General features: G+C 44.4%; 1 protein-coding gene across 1 annotated transcript in view; it reads left to right on the top strand.

Moving 5' to 3' along the window:
• PPM1H (protein phosphatase, Mg2+/Mn2+ dependent 1H) overlaps positions 1–22,310 on the top strand; it is a 137,417-nt gene that overhangs the window by 105,973 nt on the left and 9,134 nt on the right. Inside the window, exons 6-8 of the mRNA XM_087765637.1 lie at positions 620–738; positions 14,010–14,073; positions 15,793–15,900. Of these exons, the coding sequence (XP_087621763.1) occupies positions 620–738; positions 14,010–14,073; positions 15,793–15,900 (291 nt within the window). The remainder of the gene's footprint in view (positions 1–619; positions 739–14,009; positions 14,074–15,792; positions 15,901–22,310) is intronic.

Raw genomic sequence — 22,310 nt, 5'->3', positions numbered from 1 at the left:
CAAGAAAATAAAGTGCTCTGCAACTTGTGTTTATTTGCAGTGTCTTGTGCGATGGGGTGCAGCACACTGAGCAGGTAAAAGGGAACATTTTTCTCAAGGCAGTGAAAATTAAAGTGTGGTAGTAATATTAGGTTTTGTGTGTTGTTGGCACAGCTGAACTGGGAGTCAAAAAGCTTGAGCTTCACTCCACACACACTCCTTCAACTCTCTGCTTGTTCCATGGCTTTGTCCTTTGATTGTTCCCTTCTCTCAGGTCACTGACTTACAAAAGGAGATGTGTTCTGTTTTACAAAGCCCTGCAGGCTCCTTCAGGGTCAGTGGATGAGGTGTACTTTAGAGATCCCAAATGTTGAGGAGCAGGGAGAAGTGAAGGATTTTGAGGGCAAGAGGACTGCTCCCTGTAAGGCTGCTGCTGGACACCCTGCAGTGTCAGAACTGGTGTATGTGCACATTGTTTGCTGAAATGGAGCTCATCGTCTTCCTTGTTTAAAAGGGGGGAGGAAAAAAGAAGTGTGTGGGAAGGGAGCGGGAAGGGATGGTAATTCTATCTCATTAAAAATAGATAATGTCTTGTTTTATGATGTTCGTGTGGTATCTGTGGCTTGGTTTCTGCCCACAGGCTTACATGCAGCCCCACTTGCTGGGAAATGAGTTCACACATTTAGAGTTTCCACGGAGGGTGCAGCGCAAGGAAGTTGGAAAGAGGATGCTCTACCGTGACTTCAACATGACTGGCTGGTAAGAATGTGTCCTTCTCAGCATGGGGTCAGCCTTCTCCCCAGCTAATGCCTGCTTTGTATGTGTCTTTGATTAGTGTAAACTGCATCAAGCATGAAGGTGTACTAAAGGGAAAAAGGTATTTCCTTCTTTCAGATGTATTTTTCTTTTAGAAGTTAACTTTTTAAATAAGTTGACCTCCCTCCAGAGCCAGGACCTCGGTTCATTTTAACGTGTGAGCACTCAAAGCGGAGCAAACACATAAAGGGGAAGATGTGCCAGGGGACCTTCCTGAAGGCTAAACAACTTTCCTATCTTGGAAGTAGCTTTATATAGAATCTGGATCAGTGGGCCATCATGCCTTTGCATGCTGAGGAATGTTTGCAGAAGGGAAGAGCTGCCTCCCATACTCCAGCACAGCTGACCCCTGCTTTGGGTAACCCTTGAGGAATTGTTTGAGATGCGCCTGTCTGAATAAAAGTCATAGCCAGCCTAAAACGAAAAGGCTTGAATGAACAGCATTGACTTAATGAAGTGAAGACAAGAAGAACGATGAGTTTTTTGTCTCTGAGTAAATGTCTTCATTGTTCTGTGTTGGTTCAAGAGGCTCCTTCTCAAGTGACTCCCACTCACTTAAAGAAGCCATGATCCTTGCTGTTGTGGGCTCTGTATGTGATCTATAGAGGCAAAGGCCCTGTATATGCAAATGGTCTTCACTTCCATGCTGTTTGTGTTTTAGCATCCTTAGCGAATGTCCTTTCAGGAAGGGAAAGAATGGAAGGGGTTAAAAAGCCTGAACTCTTGTAGGTTTAGAGACTTGGATGCGCACCCGCAAGTACAACTCCACATGCTTCTGATTTGTCCCATACTTTATAGACCATAAATATAATGATGTTTTAATGGCAGAATAATGATCTAAGCTTAATATTATCTGGAGTGTTTGTGCAGAACATGTTAATCTGGGAATAACCATCATTGTCCATCATCTTGAACAGCTGCTAGTAGAATATGCAGTCTCACCCTGAGAATGATGACTTCACATTTTAAAAAGGCTACAGGCATGAGCAAAAGAATAGGAACAGAATGAGAACATTGGATCAACTGAGGACTTAAACAGCAAAACATTTGGAAGATCATGAGACACTCTCCCAGTTTCTGCAAAGGGAGTTTTTTTATTAAATTCCTGGATGTCTCTGAAGGCATCAGTAAAGAATGGCTTCATGTAGACTTCCAAAAGCTCTTTTTCAAGATGTGAGATGCTATTGGAGAGAAGGCGGGAGGGGGGGAATTCTAATTTGGGGGAGAGCTACAGAAGTATCGTGGGCCAAGAACTTCCTCAGAGGAGGGTAAAAGCAGAATTCTTTCATCATGGTTGGAAGGCAAAGAGAGTTTCTCCAGGTTCGTGGGAGTTGTTTTGCATTTCCCTCGTTGGTTAGTGGTCTGGAAAGGAAATGAGGTTAGAATGGTTGAAAAGTTGCAGCATTGGCCGGTGACACCACAGCTCTTTTCCCAATAAACAAGAAGGGCCATGAGGAACTGCAAAGAATTAAGTGATTTACATGAACAGGCATCGCAGTGATCAGATTTGGTGTTGATAAATACCAAGTAAAGCACAAAGAGGGAAAAATAACTATTCGTGTACACTAGAGGTTGCAAATGAACTTGAGAGCTATGTCAAAAAGCTCAGTGGAAGTTCTGCTTACTGTGATTTTTCCAGTCAAAATCACCAGCGGAATATTGGGATGCATACAGGGTTGGAATGGTTAAAAATTAAACGAAGAGATAATTCTGTGTATCAGTTTATACCTCATTTGTGAATCTGTGCATAGCACTTCACCTTAGTCAAAATGGTTATTGCATAGCTAATACTGTTTGGCATTAGAAGAAAGATAAATAAGAAGGAACACAAATTTCACATGTAGAATAATGAGTAAGGTAGAAGAGCTTGGATAAGTCTAAACGGATGGCAGATTTGAGTCAATGTATTGTTTTTCAGTACTGGTGTGTGAACTCTGTTAACTCCAGCATATGGCAGGGGGGAGAAGAGAGTTGATTTTCCTGTTGATTTTTCAAGTGTAGGACACATGATGATCCAGTCACAGATTCTAATATGGTCAATGCAAAAATTATCATCAGTTTAGCACAAATATGCCTAGCTGTAAGCAATTATTCCGAAATAAATACTTGAAGTGTGACTTGAAAATTCAAGTCTGAATTTATCTCGGTGTTGTCCCAGAAAGAGGTGGCCTGTGCCAAGCAAAAGCATGTGGAGACTGTGATGAGGCTACCTCTCCCTGCTGTTCCTTTTGACTTCTGGCTGGAAGTGGAAAATGGGGGCTATGTTTTTGTCCTGAATAAAAAAATCAGAATCTTTTATCTGCTCCATATCCCACAGCTAGTGCACCAATTACCTCTTTGCTTGTTTGCCACAGAACAATAAAATGGTGAGGGAATTGCTCTATTGCCATAAATTTATCTAAATCGGAGCCCTTCTAAATAAGGATCCATTTGTTTTTACAGGGTGTTTCCCAAGGGAGTATCATTTTCCATCGAATTGTGTGCAGTGATCTCCTGAGCAGAGGAGAAGCAATCCGTTTCTATTTATCCAAAAGTCTGGGTCAATTTTAATGGTTGAGATTCTGGACAAGACATTAGATTTCCAGCGTGGTGGGCCCTCAAAGGCGATGGTTTGAGGTGGCGGGTGTTTCACAGTGGTCGTTTTCCACTTCAAGGGTTTTGCTTCTATTTTCTTCCCTTTCTAATTCCTAGAATTAACGGATGCATCAGGACACAGTGGCCGAGGACATGTCTGTTCTGCATTTGTTTCTAAGGACAATATCTATCATGGAGAATAAATTAGCATATATTCGTTTTCTAGAAAATGTCAGATGGAGCTTTGGCCAGCCAGAGCTTGATGCACTAAGACACTGCCAAACTTTTATCACTTAAAATGCAGAAGGTCAATTGTCTGAACCTTTTTTTGGTCAGTGAATTCACTGGGTGTTGACATTTGACATGTAGAGAGGTGCGGATGATGTTAGGAAGAAACAGCCACTCTTACACTTAATTACTGACTCCTTTAGTGAGAGGGTGTAAAACTATCTCTGCTCTGATGTTTCCTCAGGAAAATGAATTGTTTTATTTTAAAACTCAGGACATTTCTGTGTTTTCTATTAGAAGCTGTATGCATTTTTTTTCTTTATTTCTACCCTTCTCCTGTGCTCTGGAGCTCTTCAGATTCTCAACAATGGCTTGGCTTGCCCAGCTTGTTTGGATTACAGAAGGTTATTGTCTTTGGGTCTGTCATAATGCACTTGGCCTTTTTTTTGCTTTTTCTTTCTTTTTTTTTTTTTCCTTTTTTTTCATGTGAAGTTTCCACACTGGCTTTGTCTCAACAGCCCACAGTGGTAGCAGAGCTGCCAAGTTTCCCCACAGCATTAGGACAACCACTGATCCAGCAATGTGTACCGCATCACTAGTCCAGGCTGCCTGTAACTGCTTTGAGACCAGCCTTTCCCTTCTCCCTCCGGTTCTCCCACCCTTTCTCCTTTTCTCTGCATTGGCAGTGGGGATGAGAAATATCCACTGTGTTAAATGGATCTAAAATAAATCCTGCTTAGGTAGGAGCTGAGTGTGAGCTGCCCCTCCTGCACTCTTGCCCCACGCGCGTTGTGGTTGAGCAACCATTGCAAAACGCGTAGCGTGGCTGGCAAGAGCTGTGTCTCCTGCTGAACAAGCCTCCGAGCTGTCTCGAGCTGTAATTTGCTGGCAGACATCTGTGTTACTGACAGTCTTTCACAGCTGGGTCTCTGGGCTGGGGTTTTCAGGCCCATGGCTTGCAGAGGTTAAACTTGTATTGGAGAGAGGGTAGTTCTGGTGGCTTTGACAAGTCCTGGCAGCAGAAGCATCAGGGAAGACTCGGTGGCCACGTAAGCAAAGTGCTGCCAGCGCTAAAAAGGAGTGCGCGTAGCCTGAGGTAGAAATACATGGGGGAAGAAAAGCAGGCCTGATGATAACTGCTGCTTTAAAGGACCACACAGAATTAGTATTCTCTGTCTCTGCCTTTTATTTAAAAGTTAAGACACGGTTGGTCAGGTTTTCTTTACTTGTGGTTAAATCCAGTGTGAACAATTTTGAAGTACTTTGCTCTGACTATATCCTAGACACCTTCCCAAAACCTGCTTTTCTGGCTTACAACATCCCACAGTAGCTCCTTCCAGGGTTCCCCTCTTGGCCTCCCGCGGGGCCCGAGGAGCCGTACAGCGCTGCACTTAACCAACGGCATCCAGAAGGCACTACCAACTGGCATCAGCCTTTGTGGTTTCAAAATTAATTTTTTGCTCCTCCTTGGAACGCAAACAGCGGCCTTTCTGCTGCTTGCATTGCAGTGGAGTTCTTTAAATGCCTGTTTCCAGATCAGAGCTTTTCGCTTTTTGACTTGCTTTTAGGGTGGCAAAAGATCCCTCGATAACAAGTCCATTTTTTCACCTGATTTGTTGGCGGCTTCCTTTGCCCTCCAGGAGCACACGGAGTTGAGCTGCATCCCATCAAAAACAGGCCGAGCTGGTGTAGTACCCACCGCGCGTCACGGGCTGAAGCCCAAGGCGGCAGCGAGCGGGGGAGTTGGGCGCTGCCTCTGAGCATGCCGTGCGCGCGGCGGCAGCGGAGCCTTCGCCAGCTCCATGTCTGTGTGTCTGGCAAGGGGGTATCCGTGTGTCCGGCAAGGGGGTGCTGTGGCACACGGTTAGCCACCCGAGGGTCAGCCCATGCCAGGGAATCGCCTGCCCGCGTGATTTATTCCGAAGCAGGGAGGCTGGTGCCCTGGAGCGAGCGCTAAGCAAAACCCATTTTATTCTAGAGTCAATATTGTCCACTGCCTGGAAAGCGGCCAGCCTGCTCTGCGCTTGCCCTTTTCTTTCCAACAGGGAATGTCTTTCAGCCTCTAAGCATCTGATTAAAAAAGCAACTTCACTTTTCAAGCCGTTTTGTTTGGGATGGATGCCTTGTGCTTTCATTGTGCAGCCTGCCTTGCCGTCTGCGGTTCAGACTCCGGCTCACAAAAACCAGGCTCTCATTAATCACTTATTGGGGATCCAGAATACCCTGGTGAGAGCCAACGTACATGTTTTGCTTGGTAATGCGTGAGCTGATTTGAACAAATATTGCCAATGTGGCCACTATCTTATTCTTTATTGCTGGGCTCGATGTCCTTTGACAGCGTGTTCAGGTAGCCTGCCCGAGGAGTGCCTGAGCAGATTGAGAAATGCCACAGAAATGCTTTATGGAGCAGGCGCCCGTGCTGCGCCCCCCTTTAATATAAATTGATTTATTGAATCAAGCGCAGAAGCCCTGCTACAGAAACCTCGGGCTATATCCTCTAGAGAACCACCTAATAAAACAGCCCCAACTGACACTCCTCATTAGCTTTTCCACCGATCCCAAGGCAGTATTTAAAGTGACAGTGTCCCTCTTTTTGGCCTGAATTTATCTGCTGGCTAATGCCTGTGGGTCTAATTAGCTTAGCATTATTAGTCTTATTCAGATAAGCTGCATTTCCTAACAGCTTGATTCCAACTTGTAAAAAGTAATTGGAAGTCTGCAAACCCTGTGCCGTAACCTGCTTGATTGTGCCTTTTAGCCAAATTCATGTAATTTACAAAAAGTCATCCTTTCTTCCCCCCCTCCCTTTTTTAATTGAGCTTTTTTGTCTGGTGAAACCTTCTGTGCTGCTTCTGTTGAAATCCTGGCTGTATTGTTGTGTTCGAGACCTCAGCCGTATCCTTTGTACAATCGCCAGGGAGAGATCAAATTTTAATTTCATAATTACTTCACAAGAAAGCAGCCTTTTCCCCAGTCATGCCTGGTATTAATTTCCTCCCAGCAACTTACATTTTCATAATTTAATGATTATGGGCCACCTTTGCAGCACTGGGCCTTTCTGGAGAAGGGAGAGAGAGGATGTCATTTTTGCAGCAGAAACCATAATCCACAGCCACTTGCCTTGCTTTTTTTGTCTTTGCTCTCGTCTCTCATTGCGAGGTAGCCAGGAGCAGGACGGGACGTGCCTCTTCGGTGCGCGCAGCCGGAGCAGCTTGCTGGGTTGTGCCGAGGTGTCTGGGGCACAGCTCTGCGATGATGAATGACTGTTTGCAATGTGCATGTTATGCATCTTTTCAAGATTTGCAGCCCTCGCTGCAGGAGCAGCGGGAGGTGAGAGCTGACCTGCTGTGTACAGCACATCTCCTGACAGTGACGAATGGCTCTGTTTTCCCCAAGCGCACACATGCCACAGGAGCTGAGCCAGTGTCTTCGGGGCAGGAGAAAGCAGAAAACAAGAAAGTAATAGTGTTGCAACAAAAGAGAAAACTTAAGTCTGGGGTAAAGCTCTTTGTAAATGGCCTCTCTGGAGCCAAGTGATCCCGACAGGAATGAGGTTGGTCTGAGTCATGTCCTGCAGGAGCATCTCCTTCTGGAAGCAGTACATCTAAGGCCTGTCCCTGCATGGCTGTGCAACTCTGCTTGGGCTTTGCCTTGGCACAAGATCAGGTGCCGCACATGCAAGGGCGAACAAAAGGCTCCCAGTCTGTAGAGCTCTGTTTTGTCAGACAGAAACTAAACTGAAATAAGGTAATCTTCAATCTGAAAACCCAAGCAAAAACAACTCTTCCTCCTGGTAAGGTGAAGTCTCTTCCCCCGCTCCTGCTTTCTCTGGTTTCCCCAACTGCACAAATTTGACATAACCTCTGCTGGGTCCCTAGGAAATCGTCTTTCTTTCTGTTGCTTCCCAGGATTGGCTTATGATTCTGCTCCCAGCTGAGAGGAGGCCCCTTGCTCCTCAGAGGAGTTTCCAGCATTGCTGTGGGATGGTGAGGTCTCTGCTTGCTGTGTCTCGCTGCCTGCCCCATCCTACGCTACAGCAATCTTTCCCAGAAGAGTTTGCTCCACGATTCCTCCTTAGCAGCAATCTCCTTTCCTTCCAGAGGATCCTAGCTAGCAAGTGTGGAACAGGCACTGCGAGGCGAATACGCAATCTTTCTCCCATCTGCCTCACCACATCCTTTTAACAAGAACTACAGCAAAATGCGAATTTACAAACGGTTCTTCTGTCCATCACAGTACGTTAAGCCCATAGGGTGTTAACAGCCCACTTCCCCTACCCCTCTATCTCCATAGTAAATTGCTGACAAACCTTCCTGTTGGTCTTTTAAAAGTAGAAGAGATGAAGTAAATTTTTAGAAGTGTTCAAGACAGCAAATTCGCTGGAAAAAAAAAAAAAACAAACCAACAAACTTGGCCTGGTGAGACTGTTGCAGAACATGGATCCACTTGACGTGCAGTTGCAATGTCTGCACACACTTTCAGTTGCTCGTGGGTGGCGGAAGCTCAGCCAGCCGCAAGTATCAGGTACGCTGGCTCTGTCCCTCCCAGCCTCCTGAGCACAAAAGCAGCAAGCGGATGGTGCTTATAAATACCCTCAGTTAATTTTTTTTTTTTTTTTTTTTACTGATTTCCCCCTTTTTTTGGGCAAGGACCTCTCTAGGTACTTGGCCATCTTCTTCATGACTTTTCCTCTACCTCTGTCTTTTAATGCTCCAGTAGAAGTAAATGGACTAAAAAAATCAGCCACGCTCCGGGAAGTGCCTGAGAGAACATGCCAGTGCTTAAATCTTTAAAATGGGCTGGCCAAGATGGATGGAGTTTGTTGTGCTTAGGAGAATTTCTTCCATAGGAGTATGCGGTGCTAGATGACATGTCCTCTCCAGACAAAGTCCAGACTCTGTCTTAGGACTGTGCACCATAGTGAAGGCTCCCTGGATGTCCAGAGCTCACATGCTGGTCTGATTTGACCAAGCCAGGGATCATATATGTGTACAAGCCATGCTGAGATATTTTAATGTTTTTTTTTAATTTGTAGATGGGTAGACAGAACTGGGATTTGTAAAATGAAACATACAGTTTCAGGTTCAGAAGAAAGAGTTTCTGAATTTTCTGGGAAAAACATATGTTTTAAAACTTGTACGTTTTCCTCTTCACCTGAAAGAAACCCTATGAGAGTATCTCGGTTTAGAGTAGATGTTTCCCTAAAAACTGTTTTGTGCATATGTGCACATGCATCTGTCGACTTTAATCCATTTGGATTTGCCATCATCTTTTCTCTTAACAAGCATTACTATAGTTTGTGTGCTTTTATTATCTTTTTTTATTGTAGTTTCACCTCATTAAACCATGTGTCAGATGAGTACTAGGGGAAAGATAACTGAGGCACTGGAACATTGAAGCTAACCTACCTAGAGAGTGTTCTTAGTATCAGACAGTGCTGCCTGGATTTAGAGATCCTGACTCTGCAGAAGCACATATGTGTAAGGACATTTTTAAAAAATTATGTCTGGATCCAGCCATAAATTGCATAATTTACAGTGGCTCTGTGCCTAACCTGTGCTACACATTTTTTCTTCTTGGTAGTAAGCACACACTTATACTGGTTTAATGCCTGTAGTTCGATAGACGGTACAGATAAACAGTTCTTTTCGGTTGGGGATTTAAGTTCTGTTATCCAAAGGGCTATCTCCAATCCACTGATTCCTTGGGTGGGAGGGGAAAAAAACAGTTTCTATGAAATTTTGTGTTGGTCAAGGGTTAAAGTCTGGTTTTCTATTGGTATGACTAAGGAAAGTTGAGCTTGGGGGACAGGAGGTTGGTTGGTTAGCTGGGGTGGTTTTGTTGTGGGTTTTTTTTGGGGGGGTGGTGTTTGGAGGTGGTTCTGGGTTTGTTTTTTTTCTTTTTTTTTTTTTTTTTTTAGAGTAATAGCAAAGCAGTGCTAGAAATACACTGCATCCATAAACCTGTCTTAAAGGAGAGCCTTCATCCTTATACTCAGTATGAACTAGGACATTTCTGAAGCCATAGTGCTTTTGCTTGCTTGCTTGCCACAAGTGGGTTTTACTCTATGCTTCAAACTAAAGCCCTCTGATGATTCTTTTTGCTCTTCCTCAGGTTTAATTCTCAGTTTACTATCAGGTGTCACTAGCAGACAAACTTTCTAAAGCCAAGTGCTATGGAAAAGCAGAGCATGGAATTTGGATTCCCCTGTCGTTCACAGAACTGAGCCTTCCAGGTCAGGGTAGATTGTGTTTTCGCTACCATCTGTTGTGCCTGAGGATGCCAACGCAATACTTTTCATGACCAGTAACCTTACACAGTTTGCTGAGAGAAAAAAAAAAAAGTGGCATTTTTTTTTTTGGTCATCAACAATTTCTACTCTTACGTGAATTTCTATGTGCTTTCAGAAGGCCAGTTTTAAGAACAAATTCTATGGCAGGAGAATGTGTAACACATGTAAGAAATTATATAGGATTTTGGCTCTGAAATCTGTATTTGGGAGCTGACCAGTTTTTCAAGTTCTGACCCAGCAATATGCAGGTAACTTTGGTAATCTTTTATTTAAAGAGTGCCTAAAGCACTGCTAATGACCTCAGCACTGTAGGAAACTTCTTCTGTAGATTGTCTTGTGTGTTTAGCAGCTTCTGGTGATTATTTCGCCATGTATTTAGAGCAGATTCCAGTTATCACATGAGTAACATCATGTCAGTTCTAGTTCTTTCATTCTGACATCTCTTTTGGCTCCCAGTGCGATTTGGCCTGGTTTTCCAAAATGTTGATCCTGAGTCCAAATGTAACTTTGTGGGTGGTACATATGTCAAGCCCCAGTTCAGTATTTTTGTACAGCAGTAGCATTTCATAATTCTTTTGAAATGAAAAAAAGAAACAAAGTTAACTGAAAAAAAATGCAGCTAGATCTAGCTGGGCACAACCTCGCCTTTTCTGCTCCCCCCTCCACCCCCCTTTTTTCCATTTGGAAAAATAGAGGTTTACGTGGCAGAAGCACTTGACAGGATTTAGGTTCATTCAGAGCAGCAAGCAATACCATAGCTTTGTCTTTATAACCTATCTTGTCATAGCCTGGTGGCCACTGAGACCTCCTGGTGTGCAGATGAGGAAGATGGGGAGAGTGGAGGGTTGCAACCCTGTGTTTGTGTGTGTTAAAACAGGGAGCTAGGCTGAATTACGTAGATGGTTGAATAAGGCCATGTTGGCACTAAAAAAGCCAAACAACCCCCTCAGGTTCTCCGTATGTCTGTGTTTGATATACCTACTGCCATATTATATCTTTATATACAGCACACTCTAAACAGCACAGGAAGGTATAAATGCAACTTTATTACATAAAATCAAGTGAAATAGTCCAGAAGGTTGTAGCCTGTGTGAAATAAACACACGTACAAAGTACAGGAGGTTTCACAAGGCATAAATCAAAATGAACTTCATAGCTTGCTTCCTTCCTTCCTTCTCCCCAGTGCAGTTGCTGAGCTGCTAGCTGAAAATCTGACCTTCATCCTTCTCTTGCAGCAAACCACACACTCATATATTATTAATTCTGTTTCGCTAGTAATGCAGGACATAGGTACTCTTCTAGAGTGTCTCAGGTTGCTTTTCAGCGCGTCTGTGCCAGCTCCACTGCTGCGGTTGCAGTTCTGAGCATTGTTTTTGAAGCGCTGATAATTTTTCAGGTGATAGCAACATCAACAAAAAAACCGTGTTTGAGATGAGTCTTGACACCCAAGTTCTGAGCCCAAGAGGTGATTTGCTGTGAGAAACCACAGAACAAATCACTGTAGCCCTCTGGGCCTCCCTCACTTCGTCGCATAGCTTCAGAGGTCATAGGCTAGCCAGCTGCCCTTCCTAATCTGCTGATGAACCGAGTTAGCTTCAGCCCTTGCAGCACGGCCTCTTTCAGCAACCTTGCACCATTGTGTAATAGTTGAAGGCCCAAGGGACGATGGTCCTTATGGTGGTTCTGTAAAAGATGCTGGACTTGGCAGTGGGGACCGTTCTTTTGAAGGACACTGGCCTAAATGATGCCTTTTTGTCCCCTTCTTTTTTCCCTTCTTCCTAAAGCGCAGTCAGTGTGAGGTGCTATGCAGGAGAATATAAGGAAGGAGGGGAGAGAGGGAAGAAAACTTGATGTGTTTTTGGCTACTTAAAGTGGGGGCTTCAGTCTTAAGTATTTGTAGTTGTCTTGCAGATAATATAGTTTGTGGGTAAAGAACAGGTATGTTTTTTCCCTTTAAAAAGGGGGTTGCAAATAGTTAAGTCACGTCAACTCTAGTCTTGTTTGCTGTTTGTAACAAATATGTACAAAAACTTGAAAATCCGGGAGGAATGGATGTCTTGTCAGGCTTGTGGTTCGATTAGTCATTTGACTCTGATGCCCAGTATGGACTCAGCTGATACCCTTTTTCTTGGTGCCAGAGCACAACTGCTCTATGCAAGGAATAGGAAAAAGTTCAGACTCCTCCTGAAGGAGGTTTTGCCAGGGCTCCCCGCACTGTAGGTCCAGCTGGAAGCTTTGGGACATGTTCATGAGCAGTCAGGGATGGTAAAATTCTTCCTCCACATTCAAACCAGGATATCCAAGTTGCTGAGTGTGGCAGAGACATTAGCTATTCCCTGTTGGAAATAAAGGAACAAGAGCAAAGTCCGTGACTGACTCATCCTTCCCAACAAAATGCTATTCCAGGATTTAAACATCAGGGAAGTATTATCATGCTGGCTACTTGGAGTGATTTGTGCCTTTTTTGTTTGGTTTAAGAGCTAATCTGTCTGCCCTCCCCAAAATGCCATTTAAATGCCTTGACTGTATTGTCTCTTATAGAGAAGCCCAAATATCATGGTTACATACCTAAGCTATTCTTGACTACGTGGTCTCCCATGAAACACCTACAGTGTTTTGCAAACCTCACTTGGTTCCGTTTTGGGATTTCACACCTAGTAATGTTTTGTAGTACAGGAGCGGAGTCATCCACTAATTTCTTCTTGGTGTTTTGGTTGCTTTTTATTTTTTCTACCCCTCCCCTAACCCTAATATGGGCCCTACCTGTGATTACTGGGAAACGTAAAGGTGAGGCTTAAATGTCTATGCTACTCTCGTTAAGTCTGAGGCTTGCCTAGGTGATGCAGCATATATAGCTGTGTAATACAGCACCATTTATTGATCCCAGGTCTATGCCATATTTCGGTGAAGCAGGGGGCAGTTTGATTACAATGTAGGATTTCACCCTTTACTTTTAATTTCCTGCTGGTTTGTGTCACAGCCTCGCACACGATTGAATGCAACTCCCCGGAGCTCAAGCAGCCAGAGCTGCGCCGCGGGGGCTGGTGGTGGCTGGGAGGGGATCCGCTGCAGGCAGCACCTTCCACCTCCCACTGTCCCTTCCACTTTGGCGGGGAGCACTGACTCGCATGGTCAGGCGATGATTTTGGTATCACCCTGAGGGATTTAGGCAGGGGTGGACCGGGAGGGAAGGACAACATGCAGGGAAAGGCTGGGGAGGGACAATTTTGTGGTATGAAGGGAAGTATGTCCCTCTGGGGTGACGTACTTTAACCAAAGAGGCTCCCTAGCACCTCAGCTCAATCGTGTTATACAAACCATGGGGCTCTACAGCTTATGAGAATGACAGCTGTCTTTTTTTTTTTATTTCTCACTGGCTAAATTGCTCACCTTCTCACCTCATCAGTGTCAACAGCTGGATGTGTAAAAGGTAGAGTACGCAGGCATGTGGTAAACAGAATCAGAGCATGAGCGTTTACTTCTCTTGTCTCTTGGCCATGGGAAAACTGCTGTGAAACATGAAATCTCTGACAGCCTTGACTGTTGCAGTCAAGGTCAAATGAGCACTAAATATCCTTCTAAGGCTCTTCAGCACGTGAAGCTTGTCTTGGTTTAAGCGGTCCTGAAAGGTGAGAACAGGGTCGGCGAGCTGTTTCACACTTTGACTGTGTACACGTCCTGTCATTGCTCACCATTTCACGTTAACAGTGTGAATCTAGTCGTTGGTTAGCTTCTTGGTGGGTTTGGGGTTTTGTTTGTTTGTTTGTGTTTTTTTTATGACACTGTATTACGGTATAGCTGCTGCCATAGCCAACGATATCCTGCCTGATGAGGATGCTATTCCAGTCCACCTCTTTTTCCTTGCAAGCAATAGGAGCAGCTTGGCATGTTAGATATTTCCTCGTGTTCACTTTTCCTTTTGGTGAAACGGATAATTCTTTAGGGAAAATCTTGCCACAGAAAAATAAATTTACATCTTGGTTCAAAGACAGAGTCCCTAGGAAAAATAATGATTTTTTTTTTTTTTTTTTTTTTTTTTAAATCACAGCTGCTTGTTTCAGGGCACTGGGTCACTAATTGAGTGCAAGCTTTATAAATGTTGTTTGTCCTTCCCCCGCAGGGCATATAAAACCATTGAGGAAGATGACTTGAAGTTTCCCCTTATATACGGAGAAGGCAAGAAGGTGGGCACGTTTGCTTTCCTCAGACCAAAAGAAAAAGGAATTCTGTGCTGTTTACCACTCGATTTAGCCTGTGGCAGTCCAGTGTTTTCCACTCAGTATCTCTTTATTTTATCGTTTTGACAGCTTGAAAGAATATCTTGGTTTTGTCATAAATCAGTCTCATGTCTAGGGGGCGGCGGGGGGAGTGCAACATACTAAAAAGCATTTTTATAGCAAACATAGTCATTTGCTGTTCGGTTTGCTTTTGTTTTTCTTTCATTGTAAGTAGGCTACAATGAGACCATCTTAAATAATTGACTTAAAATGTTCCTGGTTTCATTGTAAAATATAAGTAGGCTGGATGAAGATAGCAAAATACCTCATGTTTGCTGAAAACAAAGCAGAAGGATATTTAATAGCATTTTAGAGTGCTCTGAGATGCAACCCCCTAATTTAGGAAGGGGAGGGATCAGAGCAGGATTTGGGAAGTATAACACTCCTTAATTGTATCTTCTTCAGCTAGTGTATGTGAACTCATTGGATTTTTCTGATGTGTGAATGCTGATAGTTTTTCTTGAAAGGGAGAAACGAACTGTTCTGTTTGGGTGTACTTTGTTTCCAGCTCTGTGATTAAGAACAGTGAGATCATTAGTGCTGATCCCAGCAAGCTTAGCTGGATGCAGCAATAGGATCAATATAAGGACGCAGTGGTGTCAGTTTGCCGATATTGGTATGCTCACTGTGTTTCTAAATAGTGCTCCCCTGCTGCATTAGGTTCTTATCTCAATGCAAAAATACATGCTTTTCAAAATTAGTCCAAGTTTTGAAGGTTCAGACTTGCAGCTTATCTCTGAATTTGGTTAGGTTTATAATTATTTGCAAAACGTTTCATGCACATCTTTTTAATTTACTTTCTTATTGCCTTATGGAGCCAGGGGTTAGTGAGGCAAAATAATTTTGAGTCAGTTGCTTGTTGTTATTGATGCTGTGAGCTCTCTTGTTCAGAAGCTGCTGCGGCTGAACTAGAGTTTGGGGGAAGCGATATGCAGAGAGCGAGGTTCCCCATGAGGCAGTCTGCCAGCTCAGTCTTTGGAGAAGTGTTAATGAAGAAGAGCCCAGCACCTCTTGGGAAACAGCTCATGTCGCAGGGGAAGGTGCCTGGGGAAGGAAGCGGTAGATCTGAGGTAACAGCAGACCTGCCCTGGACTGGCTCTCCACAGAGGAGAGCACTGTGGTCGGTGCCACCATCACCTATGTGTTCAGCAATTTAAGGTGGCCTTTGGCACTCTTCCTTGGTGGAGGGAATATAGGGCAATACGTCAACAGGAAGAGGCCACGGGTTTCTTAGCTGAGTAATCGGGCTCCTCGCCCTTTTTATAAAACCTGTTTGCTGACAGTATAATTTGCTGAAGGAATGCTCTTGTAGACTGGCGTGGGACAGCAAGGTGACTGGGTTGGGTTTCCATAGTCCCAGTCCCTTACAGGTCGCCATAGTCTAAGATGGGTGTATACAGACTGGGATGTGGACAAATAGAAAGCTTGGAATAATGAGAGAAATGGAGATGATGTGAGTGTGAAAAGCTTAGAATTTGATTAGCTGTGTTTAAATCTAGTGTTTCTGGGAGAAAAAAGGGAATTCATCCCTAACTGTAGCAGTTATGGTGTAGGAATGTTATCTCATTCCCTATTGACACAGTGCAAGTAACAAGATTTGATCCCGTCGCTTTTCTTTATTTCCAGGCTCGAGTTATGGCAACAATTGGAGTGACCCGAGGACTGGGAGACCATGACCTGAAAGTGCACGACTCCAATATATACATCAAACCTTTCCTGTCCTCATCTCCCGAGGTAAAACAGCCAAGGTTCAACTATCTGATTTGTGGGAGAGAAACAAACACACTTAGGGTGCTTATTCGTTCTTCCCAAATTGTCCATTCTGATTGTGGTCCAATCCAGGTAACGTGCTGCCTTTCCCAAAGGTGCAGCATGTTAGTAACATCCACATAGTAGGAACATTATGAGTTCCCCACCTGTATGCTCTGCCTCTGGTTGCTCCAGATCCCTGGCAGAGCATTGATGCCTTCTCACTCCAGTCTATGATTACCCTGTAGCCTTGCCATTTGGTGTAACAGACGCCCATCTCTCCCCACCTTCTCGTATTCCACTTCCCCTTGAGGCCTAGATCGTGCTGCCTTCACAAAGCTGATGTAAATCTGTGTTCTCCAGAAGAAAGCACTGGATGTTTTCCACGGTAGCATAGTACCCTGCATTACACAGAGGATACCAGATCAACTCTTAAGCAGGAAAATGCTTCGAGCGAGTGGAAGAGTGCTTTATGCTTCTATCTGTCTGCCCCTTCACCTCCAGTTCTTAATTCTGTGTGATGGTTTTGTGCAAACACCAAATAATGGCAGGAATGGCAGTGTGCATTCCCAAATGATGGCATAACGAGGGGATTATGCAGTATTTGTGTTAGGGGTAGTTTTAGATGCCTCCATCATTTTGACTTGCCTCGCCACAAACCATTCCAGTTTTTGACCACCAGAGACATTGTAGTGAAGGATATCAAGCCTTCCAAAGGGATTTGAATGTATTTGTTAACAAGAAATATGCAGACCTTGCTTTTTTTTTTCCCTCTAACTGCATTCCTGTTCCTACATCAAGGAACAGATGACACATAAAAATATTAAGCAAGGGCAAACCATCCAATGACAGCACAAAAAGAGGAGGCTTTGCTTCCATGGCCCAAATGCTGAGAGCCGTCCACTGTCAACTGGCTTGCTGGGGTTTTAACCATACCCAGTATTTGACCTTGAATTTATTGCTTGCTATAGCACTGTGAGAGAATGAAAACACACAAATCACATAATACTGCTAGGAAGGAACCAAATTATTAAATTAACCTTGCCTAGAACATCTTTGAGACTTCAAAAATAAAAATTTAAAAAGTGCCGAGAGATTCTGGCCCTGGAGAAAAAGAGGAGATCTACAGACAGCCCCTTCTTCACATTTCCTTGCTGCCAATCCAGTACCTTCCCTCTCCCCGCTTTGAATGTGTGGTATCCCTCACTTGCGACCTGCTGCTGTTCTCCTCAGCCAGGCAGGCAGCAGCTCTGCCCTCATCACTGTGATGGATTTGTTTAGTGCGAGTGAAATGATGCAATTCTGCCTATTTATTTTTCTTCTGGCATGCTGAGACCCAGTGTTTCTGGGGTATGTAATGGCTGCAGCACAGTATCTCAGCAGTATCATCTCTGCCAATTGCTGCTGCAGTATTTGTCTGTGTGTATAAACCAAAGCTTCTCATGGGCTTTTCTGATTTGTGTGGAGTGTCTGTACGTGTTCAAATTCTGGAATATGACATCCAGTTCATATGCTACCCACATTTCAGGATCTCTTAACTGCTTTGCAAAAGGGAAGCAAAATTGGCTTTGTTTCCACATTCCCTTCACAGCTAAATTCAGCAGAAATCTACAAGGGCAGGAGGAGGAAAGACGGAGCACTAGCCACCTCAATTTAGAGATACTGGCAAAAAAAAAGCCCTGAATTTTATTAGGAAGTAACATATGCTTCAACTTGCTTTCCATTGCATCTCGTTCTCTTAATCATCTCTTCCTTCTCTTCCCAGAGAGAGCCTGAGTGCTTTATCTTCTCGTGTTTTATCTTCTCGTGTTTTACCCTGACTTTTCTGTCCATACGTGGACAGTGCACCTTGCACAGAAACCGGCATTAAGAAACTTCTTTATGCTGCCATCTGGGAAGCTTGGCACTTGGAAGTAAAGGCAGTGGCGTCAAGCAGCAGTCATATTTGGCCCTTGTGCAGCATTGGATTTCAAATTGTTTATATAGAGGTAGGGAAGCACAATGTCTGGTTTCCAGACCTGGAAAGGGGAGGCACAGGAAATTAAGGCGCACAGTGAGTTGTGACAGAGGGAGGATCCAAGTCCTCTGGCTTCTATTTCTGTGCTGTAATTAGATCGTCCTTTCCCAAGTTGGGGGGCAATGTGGTGAGTTTTCAGAACATTTTACTCCCAGCGTGACAAAGCTCTGGTATGCCATGTCCACCAAAATTTACCTGAAGGAAAGGTAAGCCTACCTGAGACTCCATCCTGAAATAGGCATATAAAAGTAATTGCCTTTGGTGGTGTGAAATCATACTTTGATAGAGTGCCAGGCTATGGGAGGAGAAGTCATGTAGCCAAGACTGACAAATGTAATCAGGATTCAGTGGCTCAGCTGTTACAAGACCAGATTTGGAGGACTTCTGCAGGTTGGTGAGCTCTAGAGAATTGAGCCTTTTATAATGAACTGGAGTAGCACAAAGCAGGCAAGCCATGGCTGAGGCTCTCTGGCATGGAATTAAATATTTATTTTTCATAATGGAACAGTTCATTTGAAAGCTTTCAGCAGGAAATTCTGCTTTTTAAAGCTCAGCAAGATCCGCCTTGTTGCAGCTGAAAAGCAGAATTTCATCCTGAGATTTTTCAAATGGCAGCTCAGCCGTTTGGTGGGAGAGGTGTGGCTCTGACGGCAGCATTTGGCCCTTGCCAGCGATGAACCTGAAGCCAGCCGCCACAGCAAATGGTGAGAAGGTAACGCTGGAGAATTTTCCCCCTTCTATTATCTTAGTAAAATCTTTCTGACAACTCCACAAATACGTCAGAGGAGACCATTTTAGATTCACATCTGCCTTCTGGAGAAGTCTTTAGGAATTACAGCGTTTAAAGGAAGAAGCGAGGCAAATACTTAGAGAAGTACTGCTTGATTAAAGGGTGTCAAGGTGGTTTCAAGAAGCAAACATCATGCTTGTAGCTTGAAGTCCTTCAGGGTTATGTCTACCAGAGAATTTAAAAAAAAAAAAAAAAAGGCAGTAGATGGTCTTGCATGAGCACTTTGATTTCTCAGAAAATGTTTGAGAAGCTGTTCTGCATCACAGGTTATTAATATAAAAGATATGAAGCTATAGACTAAGTGGAAAGTTGGCACAGTCTACTGGAAATTGGCTAAAGGGCAGGAAACAAAGGGTGGCAGTAAAAAGCTAAAAGGAGATTAATTGGTGAGTGCTGCAGGGAGCAGTGTTGGGACCCGCTTTTTATTATTTACATATAAATTACTTGGAGGGTGGTATTGAAAGATCTCATCGTTTGCCAGCAAAGCTGTGCTGGATAACACTGCGCATAAAAAGGGACGATACAATTAAGAAAGGGCTTAATTTATTGAAGTAGCTGAGTTGATCAATAGTGCAGGCGAGTGAATGCGGGCTGTTGTTTGGCTCGAATTCCCCTGGGGCCGGCTGCTGAGGAGCACCTCAGGTGGCTGCAGGCTCGTGTGTCACTCTGTTGTGAGCGGTTTGCAAGCCGCAGGGACTCGCATTGGCTGCCTCTTAAAAACAAACCTGGCAAACAAGCTGCAGCGCCTTCGCAGAGCTGCTGTGGTCCTTTTCAGCAGCCGAACGCAGGTTTTGTCCAGTGGGTAGATCTATTTGAAATGTAAATATAAAACCAGCCCACCTGTTTGTTCGTTGCTTGCCCAGAGCATTTTTCTCAGCGCTCTTGACTGCATGTAGGTGAGCAATATGAGAAACAAATATCTGGATTGAAGAAAGGTGTTATCTGACAAACTGCATAACACATGTTCAGAAAGATGTCGTGTGTGACTATGGGCTCTAGCAGTGTGTATCCTCTGGTACCTATCAGCAGAGATCTGTAAGTACCAGTCAGGGTAAAATATAGCGTAACCCAACTCTTACTGTCATGGATGTTTGTGCTGCTGAGGTGGTGCTGCTTCCTCATTGTTGGCTTTTTACATTTTCTGGTTACTAAAGTCAAGTTTAGGTAGCTAACAGATCAGCTGCTCCAAGTCAAGTAAGACATCAGCAGATGGTAGAAGTATGGTGACCAAACCAGGCTCCTTCGAGGGGTGCCCTGATGCTCCATAGAGATGTTAGAGGGAGGAGGTTTGCCAGGGCAGCACAGAAGGGGCCGGGAAGCTGGGGGGAGTTGGTGGCAAGGCTCTCGGGATAGCACGGGAGGCAGAGAACAGAGCAATGAGCTGCTTTCAGTCACGTAAGATTTACAGGGCTGTGGGGTTGCTTGCCATTGCAGACACTTAAGTCCCTGGATCTCTGCTTATCGTTTCAAAACTCTGGCGTATCGCACTCCCTTGCCTTTTTTGTACAGCATGTGTGGAGTATACTGTGGGGCGTTGCACAACGTGGGGTGTGCAGAGTGGATGTTCAGCGAGTCCTGCTGGTCTGAGCATCCATTACACGCGCCCTGGTGTGCTGCCCAACCTGTGTGCCTCCAGGAGCTCTGCTGTCACGCTGCTCCATGTCCAGCTGCAGGCACGTGTCGTTACTGCAAGAGACCCTCATTGACCCAAGTAAGAACTAGAACAAAGCTGCTAGCAGAAAAGTGAAAGGTTAGGAGCTGGCTTGTTTCTGCACCTGGGCAAGGCGGTCTGTGAGCATAACCTGAGCCTACAATAGGCTGAACAGCTCTAAATTAACTCATTTTTGTCAGCAATGTACTGGGGGCACCTACAGCTGTATTTTAGAAATCCAAGGAAAGACAGAAAGAGCGAGCTTAAGAAAAAATTAAGTACTATGTGGACATGGCTGCCCTAATGTGTTGCTGCTGTGGTAACTGGAAGGCAGACAAAGCTGCATTTCAGTGAACATTTTGTTGCATGTCCAACTGGTCCTTGTATACAAGGATCTTACCTGAAGTTGCCCCAAGCTTGCCTCCTGTATCCTTGGCACTCTCTCTTTCTTAGCCTGGGTACCAGCCTAGCATCCATTATTGCTCACCCCACTGCCCTTCTCTGCACCTCTTCCCACATGTAGTTCCTTCTCAATTGCAGTCCTTTCTGGAGGTGCTCAGTTCACAAAGTTTTTGCTTTTAGGAACTACCTTGTTCCCAGATTACCCATAAAATCAGCGATGGCATTTTTTTTTCTTTTCCCCAAAACCTAAACGTGTTCTTGGTAAAACGGTCTGCTCTTGGTGTTGCTCTAGCATTGTGCTACACCAAGGATTTGGACCTTTTGACCTGTGGATTGGCTGCAGGTAGCTTTGACAAGTTTCGTACCTGCCCCAGTGCTGTTCCCCAGTCAGACAAGATTGTTCATTTCAGGAGGATTGAAATCAGTGGTTCTTGGTTTCCTGCAAAAAAAGGCTCTTGTGGTGTAATGTGTACTTCACCTAGGTGGGAGAGCCATGGTAGATGTGTTTTTCCTAGTGGTGACGTTCAAGCTTGGTTATTCCTACGAGGGGCTTGCTACTGAGCACGTCCCTGAGCATTAACCCCGATGCTCTCTCAAATATTTGCCCGTACCCAAGAGATCTGATGAGAACACGTGGTGCTTATTGATGGCTGTGTTGGCCAACTTACCCCCTACACCCCAATGATTTCCAAGTTGAAACCCTGGGCTGTTATAGGCTGAATTAAATTTTGCGGAATGGGGACTATGACAGCTACTGGTTTCTGCGCAGTGGGCTTGAGAGGAGAGCTGTGCCGCATGTAAGGATCTTTTCTGTAACAATATTCCCACTCAATCTGAATAAGGAGATATGCTCTAATGAAGAGAGTATCTTGCCTTGACTTTAATCCTCTCCAAAGTCCTTATTCAGCTGCTACCTTAGATAATGAAGTGAAGGTTACATTTTACAAATGACCTTCTTGTGCTTTTGAGTGAAAGGCGAGCAAGTAAGGATTAGCAGTCAGGTCTAGGTGATTTTTTTTTTTTATTTTTTTTTTTCTTTCCTCCGGTACTGGTTGCAGTCCCATAAAATCATAATTACATTAAAAGGTCCAGGCATTTTATGTGCGTTGCCTGCTCCATGGCTCCTAAGGGGAGAATGCACCAGGAGGGAGAATAAAACAGCTCATATTTTCTAGTTATGCCAAATGCTTGTGCTGACAAATTTCCTGACTGCTGCTGCTGTTAGTGGAGCCCGAGGCCAGAGCAGGGTGCGTGACAAGGTGCACCGTTTCCAAACTTCAGTGCAGATGATCGTTTCCTCCTGTCTGCCTTGCCCAAGGTTGTCGCACTTCTTTCAAACTGTGGTTCTTGCTGTGGCAATTAAAGTGCTCCATGAGTGCTTCGTAACGGCTCCCAATCGCAACCTGGAGATTGCAGGCAGTTTGTCAGCTGGAATACAGTGTGTGCTGGAAGGAGAGTTACAACCAACTAAAGGCTCGCTTTAAAACACTTGCTATGACCTTTCCTCGTATTCTGGCTCAGCTGATGGCCTCCTG

The sequence above is a fragment of the Nipponia nippon genome, unplaced genomic scaffold (genome assembly GCF_047370975.1).
Source record: "Nipponia nippon isolate SJK-2023a ecotype South Korea unplaced genomic scaffold, ASM4737097v1 scaffold_3, whole genome shotgun sequence".
NCBI classification, from domain to species: domain Eukaryota; kingdom Metazoa; phylum Chordata; class Aves; order Pelecaniformes; family Threskiornithidae; genus Nipponia; species Nipponia nippon.
The sequence above is the reverse complement of the archived record's forward strand: the minus strand, read 5'-3'. Positions and strand labels throughout refer to the sequence as shown.